Below are 8411 nucleotides of genomic sequence, written 5' to 3'. Positions count from 1 at the left end.
CCTGGCCTGTGCCCTCCTCACACCTGCTTCCCAGCCTGGCCTGTGCCCTCCTCACACCTGCTCCCAGCCTGTCCTGCGCCCTCCTCACACCTGCTTCCATCGCCGTCTCTATTCATCTCTCCCTTTACTTTAAGTGTTTGTGTGAGATGGCGTGAAAGAGTCCTTCCATGTGCCTTTTCTTTCTCTGAATTAAATTCCTTCGTTTCTCTTCAAAGGTTACACTGCAGAAGAGACTCCTTCGCTGATAATTTTTTCTTTTGTCCTATGATATAGGCAGCCTTTATTTAAAAAGTAATTTGCTGCATGATAGTTTCGTAGGGGAACGTAATGCATACCTAGTCCTACTAAAGCTTCAGCACTCTGTTATCCTTCTCTATCTCATCTTCTTACTGTCCTCAACCGCCTATTCCATTTCTGTTCCTTCTTTGATTCACTGTGTTTAACCAGAACCACTCTCTATACATGGCCTGAGGTTATCTACTGAAGCAGGGGAAACCATGTCAGTCCCTGAAGACAATGGCTTCTCCTCCCCTGAAGTTCATGACAGTCATCGTTTTTGTGGTTCCAAGAACTCTGTCCATCCCTCTATTAAAAATTGATATAGGGTTAAGTTTTTTCCAAAGTTGTGAATGGAGATACATGCTGTATGTGCTTTCTTTTCTGTACTTTTGGTTTCTTATCTATCTATCTATCTATCTATCTATCTATCTATCTATCTATCTATCATCTATCTATCTATCTATCTATCTATCATCTATCTATCATCATTTATTCATTTTATCTCCTTTTTGTTTGCCAAACAGACTGGAACATACTTGGATTCTGATGAACAATATTCAAAATTAGTAAAAATGATAAAAAGAAAAAAGGTGATTATGACAGAAGTTAAGATGTGAGAAATTTGCCAGGATTTTGCCATATCTGACACTTTAGTCAGATAGTATTTTCTTTTCATACCTAAGGCATGTTTTCTGAGTAGCTATGCTCATCATGAAGGCAAACTCTTTGATACTGACATGTGAGAGATGTCTTCAACCCCTAACCACTTTTCTCCATGTGTCCACATTGCAACCAGCTGGGCCAGAAATGTGTGCCGAACTTTTCTGACCTGCTCGTTTTCCTAGTCTGTTTCTTCTTTCTCAAGCAGGTACCCAGTCTCCTTCGAGTCTCATGATCTCTCATCTCCTTTCTAACACCATCTACTGACCTTATGTTAACTTCCTTTATGAGATCTTTGACTCCACCCACACCGTGATTCCGAGCTGCTTCTCAGCATTTAAAAAGGTGATTTCTAGTTTTGTACACGCATCCATACCTTCCCCATGAATGACTATCGTAAGCTACAGTGCATTCCAAATCTAAGAATCTTGCACTCCAGCTCCATTCTCCCAAAACCTATTCACTGACTCTTTACAGTTTTCCTGCCACAACACTTGTTCTCTGACGCCAGCAAACCTCCAGGAACCATCTGCCACTTGCCCTAGAATACCCTCTGCCCTTCTGCTGACTACTGCCATGTACAGTTTCTAGGCTGCTTCTCATGTCACATATCTTCCTCTGTCTGTCTCTTGTTTCTCCTTTCCATAAGAAGATTAGTAACTAGAACTGACACATTCATGCAGATTGAGCTGCCTAGGAGATGCAAGTGGGAGACGATCTCTCTCTTGATCTTGGCAAAGTGCTTTTGACACAGTGTCCGAGACTGTATTAAAGTGCTTCACAGCCGACTTGACTTGTACTGTGATCAGATTGAATTCGCCTTCAAAGTAACAATTTTGAGCAACTGTCAGACCAAGGCACTTCCACCTAGATTGTATGTAATTGGCTGTGGGGCTACTTTATTTCTATGGAGTTTCCACCTTAAGGATTATTACAAGTCAATACTAACAATATTGACCTTGATTATGTAATGCTATTAATCTTTCTCTTATAGGTTTATGTCTTTTACAATTTTGTTCACGTGAAGATTGACACTTGGAGAATTACGTTGACGGACAGAAGCTTGTGAATGACCATGGAGAGGATGTTCGCCTAGTCAAGCTTGGAGGTTCTGATTCCACACTTCTCAAACTGACAGTAAGAGAGCAGCTGGTGGCAGACTACAGACAACAGAATGTACTCAGTGCCACAGAATTCATTTAAAGTGTGTTCTAGGTAGATCAAATCTTATAGACGTGGTAGACAAATGTAGGTAATTAAATTTCACTCAGTGGCTTAGAGGAGAAAATATAATTTTGTTGACAGATTATTTGAAATACTTTAATTTTATTTAATCTTTAATGTTATAACTTTTAAAAGGTGCTACACGATAATATTTTTAACCCTTGTACTTTTTCTACTGACTGAATTTACTGGCGTTTTAACCTGAGTATTGATAATATCTGAGTGATAGCTGCCTTGCTGTACTTGTCAAAGTTTCCCTAGTGATTTCTGAGAAAATTGCAACATTATATAAATCCAAAATGTAATGAGTAACACTGGTAGTCTCCCAACACAGCAAGCAGATTAAAAAACTATTCAAGAAGATTTATTTTGATCTTATTTGTTCTAAAGAAAGGCCTATTTTCCCATGTAAAGTATACAAAGCATCTCCTAACATATTCTATAACTTACATGAAAATGATTAGTATTGCAGACTATTAAAATTTAGTATACTAATCTTACAAGAGCTGCCCTACTTTGCTGTGAAAATTATAATTGTAAGTCTATCTCTGGGACTTTGATCCTCTTGCCACAGTTTCCTTTTTATTCCTCAATTACAATACAGTGGCATTGTGGTCACATCTGCTAGGTTATTGAATCGCCATGATTTAGCGAGTCTTGTTAAAGCATTGAGGTAAACTCTTAACATCCCCAATCCTGTGTATTTTCTAATGCACTGAAGTACTTTTTGTCATGACTTTTTCTTGTGTAAAGCCAGCTTTTTATTTCTAAGTTGCATTCTCAGCCTTAACGCTATCAATTGGAAGACAGTTTTTCTTGGAAAAAATGTAGGGAACTTTCTTTGTTTTCTTCATTAGCACCCAATCTAAGAAAGCCTCAGCACACACAGAGGGCTGCTTTTCTCAAACTCCATTGCTCACATTGTCACTGTTACTCATTTTGCAACTTCAGCTAATCTTGGATTATTCGGTGTTTGATTACTAAATTGAGGTTCATGGGATTTGTCTTCAGTGCTTTCCAAACTTATCTAGCCTTTCTGAATCCATTTAAAAGGTTGTAGCTAGGAGACCACCTCCCAGGTCCTTGGTTCCTCACCTTCTCTCAGCATGTGGAGCACCATGATGGCGAATCCAGTTTCCAGCTTTGGTGAACACCTGGGCCCTTTTTGCACACTGTGTTCTTAAGCCCTACTTTTAAGTGGACACTGCAGAATGCTGAGATACACATCTCTCTGTGGTCCCACTCTCCTGCAGTGCTTCACAGAGCTAAGCTGAGCAGGCCTCTTTTCCTAAGGAGCTCTTCACTCCTCAACCATCAGCCAGTGAGAACCCAGGGAGAATTTAACGCAAAGGATCGTTCGATTCAGTTGCTTTTTCTAAATATCATGAGATGAAGCTTTAGACTTAGGAAGGGTGGAGGTAAGTCCTCTGTCTTCAGTGGAATGCTTTAAACTCAAGAGCTCTGAATTTAGACTCTTATTTATGTAAATCTTCCCATATAAGAAGAGAGGGGAAACTGCAATATTGTATTGTAAGAGAGAGAAAAAAACAGAAATAAAATTAAAAAAAAATGTTTGTTAGTTTTCCTTCTCACCTAGCAAATATTTAGTATAATTCTATCATATATAACAAGTAAGTTAGTGTGTAGCAAACTATTCCCCCCTCCAAAAAAAAAATCTTAATTGTTTTGTTCTCTTTCATCTGTGGATTTGAGAACAAAATGAAGAAGTGGTTAAAGCAGGAGGGGGGGGTCTCTACAACCCCTGCCTATGTACTAAGTGTGGGGACAGTTAACTAAACAAAGGGTTATAATTTTAGGCAAATGCTCTTTAATGTTCTCTGCTTTCCACAAATGATAGCTCCACAGCACATACGAATTTTAAATGTTTTCTTTCTTTTTCTGTTTTAAAGTTGAAGGTCTTCAACCTAGAGATTCTTTTAAAAGAGAATAAATATCTATGTCTTTTATGCCATGGAATTCAAGCAAATCTATTCACTTAATACTTTGAAGTGCAGCCTTGGGTGTCAATCACAGTCCATATTCCAGAAAATGCCCTGTATCTGCTTACTTAGAAAGAAGTAAGATTTACTTATTGTATTTTTATTAATAAGGTAGGCATTATTTTCAACAATATGATCAAAAGGATCAAAGACAAAGGCTCTTTGCACTCCCTGCCAAAGGCACTTAGATGCCAAGGGAGGGAACCTGCCCAAGAACAATAATGCATGCCACCCCTGTCTGGTGTCACTCAGAGATGTCATCCCAGGCCCCTAAACATGCTCCCTGGGGGACACACATCGCCCTTTAGTACAGACCTCCATATTCTGAGCGAAGGGATCTTTGGGATCACACAGTGTTGAAGAGATTCGATGGTTGCCACGGAAACAGCGCTGACTTATATTCTGGGGAACTGGAAATGTCTGCCGAATAATTGTTAACCTTCCAATGGACCTTCTGACAAGTTCCTGGACATCCACATCATTTATTTCCTGAAAGAAAAGAAGTGGAAGGATTAGCAGATTCTTAAATATAGTAGCAGAAACAGAAAAGAATTGCTGAGCAGTTATCTGGAGGTAAAAAGGAATCTGCTATCCTAACACAGCTGCTTCATATTTAGCTAGCATTCAAATGAAAGTTATGTGCATTTATCAAAATGGTGAATTCATTCATATTTGCTTTCTGTGGCTTTATATTATGAACATGGATACCTAAACAAGTCTACATGGACCAAATAGCTTGATATGCTTTATCAAAAGTACTTTAATAGCTTTTTATGCTGAAAGCATAAGAGAAAATATTGAAAGTTCACAAAATAAGATTCAATTATAGCTTATGATTCATTAATATATTTCAAGATATTGTGTGTACCTAGGAAGGGAGATGCAATGTAAGAATGATCCATGTTGCTCTTAGCAAAAAATAATAAAATAATAATCATGGTTTTATACAAATTAAGCAAAGACATTAGAAGGATGCACTATTTTAAAGTATCTTTATACTGATGTCCACATATGTTTCTTATTGGAAGGAATGGGTACTCAGTAACTACTGATGAAAGAATTATCTTCTTGCTGTGGTTGTTAAATAAATATACAAAGTTCTGTTGATTAGCATGGAGTGGACCATGTCAATAAAACCTAGCACTATGTAAATAAATTTGGCTTTGTGTATGGGTGTTTGCAAAACTCTAAGAATGCTCCTTTACTCCCAATACACGTACATTTTGAAATTAGATATGAAGATTAGGCCCAATAACAGACATAGAAATAATAAATGATAACGTTTTGTATGTGTGTGTGTTTCTTGGAATTAGAAAAAAAGTGACAAACACGAATTTCAGTTTCCTAGCAGTCCTTACTAAAGCATCGCGTGCTCCATCGTGTCCATTGGAACCTTTTAAGCCCATGAAACTTTTGTGACATAGGTTATTGCTGTGAATCAATTTTCATGCAATGAAAATAAATTATTTGACATGGGATAAGTTATGGACTGTGTTGTGCATTCCCGCACATCCAAGGAACCCATACTGGATGGCGAAGAGATACAGGCACCGACAAGTGGTAATTTTCTTTTTGTCCTTTAGCATGCCAATTACAAATTATCATTCTTTGTGGTATGTTAACCAGAAAACTCACCCATTATGTATGTTCTTTATGAAATATAGGTTTTTCTAAAAATAAAATAGCACCTGCCTTCAGCTGTATGCACAGAAATATCAGGAAGTTTTAGGAGACTAATCCTCAGTGCACCAGAAACAGTTGCTTTCAGCAGTTTAAATGCCATCTTTTCCCCTAGTCGGTATCATTTCACTGGCCACTTCAACCTTGTATGGTAAAAGCTAGCTACTTTGAATTTTCCATTATCTGCTCACAAAGCAGAATTAAACAGTGTCTGGTCAATTCTATTTTCATGTTTGATATTAATCTGGAATATTTCAAAGGGCATTAGCACCAATATTGCTGCACCATATTTTTCAGCATATTGTACAGCAAGGGAGTTTCCTAGAAAGTAGTAAAATATACACTGAATTTTAAAAAATAATAATCACTGTTTACTAACATTCAACAAATAAGAATCAAGGAGATTCAAAGTTCTTTATTCAGGTTATTTTTATTCATGTAAGACTTTAGAAATAGCATATAAAAGAAAGAAATGATGCACACTAATTACATAAGAAGCCACAATTCCTTACAGGAAACATTTAGATTAATATTCGATGATGATGGCAATAAAGATAATAAGAACATGTTATGTCAGCATTTATTGTCTGATAGTTTTAAATTAATAAGATCCTCTGTCCCAAGACGCCCCCTAAGACCCTCAGAGATATTCAGGTCTGTCTCTGAATGCAGAAGGAGCTGGTTGTCATCTAAATGGTACTTAAAATAAAGTTCTCAGTTGTCTAACTTCAAGTAAATCTGAAGAAATGCCATTTGAATAGAATATATTTTGCATGTTATTATTTGAGGAAAGAAAATGAAAGTCATTTTCAGGGAAGAAAGAATCCACCATTCTGTGGGAAACTGACATTTTACTTCCAATTGTAGCTTTGCCACCTGAACTCCTAAGCAGTTTCAGGGTGATGTGGCCACCTGATCAGGACATACTTCATAGTGACTGGAACGTTCTATTGCTCTACCGAAGGTGCACTTTCAGAGTGCTAGACACAAAGTCATACAAACATTTAATGACAAATGATCGATCAATCTAAACCATAAGTGCTTGCAAAACAGGAAAAATAATTCCCTCAGTGAGTGGCTGTGTTAAAATATCAAACTCGTGCATACAGACTCTCCAATGCTCTATTCTTTTTAAAAATATTTATTCATTATTTATTTATTTATCATGTATACAATATTCTGTGTGTATGCCTGAAGGCCAGAAGAGAGCACCAGACCCCATTACAGATGGTTGTGAGCCACCATGTGGTTGCTGGGAATTGAACTCAGGACCTTTGGAAGAGCAGGCAATGCTCTTAACCTCTGAGCCATCTCTACAGCCCCGCTCTATTCTTTTTAAAGCAATATTTAAATTGTAGGATTTAAAAAAACAGTTTCATTAAGAACTAATCTATGGAAAAGGAATGTTTCTTGAGGTCCCAACACATCAAATATGTTAATTAATTTCTATAAAGGGATACAGAAATATTCTGATTTTAAATACTATGAAGAATCAGGATTCTGACATTGCATTTGTTTCCTTTGCTTGCATGTATTTATGAATATACAATAGTAATACTGCAACATGAGCAAACAGGTGACTTTTCAGTTTTACTTCCTTAGGAACAAAGCACAAGATTTTTTTTGTGAAGACTAATTACTACTAATAATAAATTATTAAAAGTTGAACTGATATATCTAAGCAAATATTCACTTTTACATTCATAGTTTAAGGTAGTCTGGACTCTGATCTGTGTGAGGCCCACCATGGGAAAAGACAAAGGTTACCTGAGAAGAACACAGAAACAGTCATTGCCCAGAACAAATCCTTTAGAATTTAGTCATTCCTGAAGCCTTGAGGTAGGTCAACTTCAGGTGGAAATTAATAGAAATGGTGGATGGGAAGACTTTCAATATCTATTTAATAAGTTGACAATCTGAACTGTATTAATTATTTCAGAAAAAAATAGCTTGTTTGCTCTCTTTTCTGTTTGCTCCCTCTTTTTCTCTCTTTTATCTTTTCACATCTAATAAAGCTCCTGGATCACAGTAAGTGTTCAGCAAATTCTGGGAAATAGAAGTTTATTGAATGAACCAATGGCAAAGCTTTACAAACCATCCTTTAATAAAATCATTAGCTGAAATTTATATTAGATCCTAAGGATTCATTGAAAATGATAAATAATCCTAACAGTAAATTTCACTAATGAAATGCTGCAGTATGGTGTGGTGAAATTTGAATAGATTTTTTTTTCTATTATGTTGTGTTCTTTGTGCTGTAGCAGAGATGACCCTGTGACATTTCCAGAAAGTCCAACACTAACATGATGCAAATTTGAAAATACTACATTGGAATCTGAAATAAAATCAGAAGGGAGAAAACCATAATGGTAATTAATTTCTTGTTTAATTATTAATATAGAGTTCAATTCATTACCTAACTAGGGAAACAGTTCAATATATGTGTTTTAAATATATTTATTTTTAATGTTTAAAACATTTTTTTTATTAAAATTTCAAAATAAGAATTGAAACCACCAAATAAAGGCTTTGTCTTTAACATATTTATCTTCCATCCTCACTGAATAA

General features: G+C 36.4%; 1 protein-coding gene across 1 annotated transcript in view; it reads right to left on the bottom strand.

The window, feature by feature from the left end:
• The window catches only part of LOC126513774 (glutamate receptor ionotropic, delta-2), a 578836-nt gene that overhangs the window by 557333 nt on the left and 13092 nt on the right, over positions 1-8411 (bottom strand). The window contains exon 4 of the mRNA XM_050162312.1: positions 4479-4652. Within this exon, the coding sequence (XP_050018269.1) occupies positions 4479-4652 (174 nt within the window). The remainder of the gene's footprint in view (positions 1-4478; positions 4653-8411) is intronic.

The sequence above is a fragment of the Alexandromys fortis genome, unplaced genomic scaffold (assembly GCF_014885135.2).
Source record: "Alexandromys fortis isolate MF-2015 unplaced genomic scaffold, M_Fortis_MF-2015_v1.1 scaffold_117, whole genome shotgun sequence".
Lineage (NCBI taxonomy): Eukaryota > Metazoa > Chordata > Mammalia > Rodentia > Cricetidae > Alexandromys > Alexandromys fortis.
This window is presented reverse-complemented; position numbering and strand designations above follow the sequence as displayed.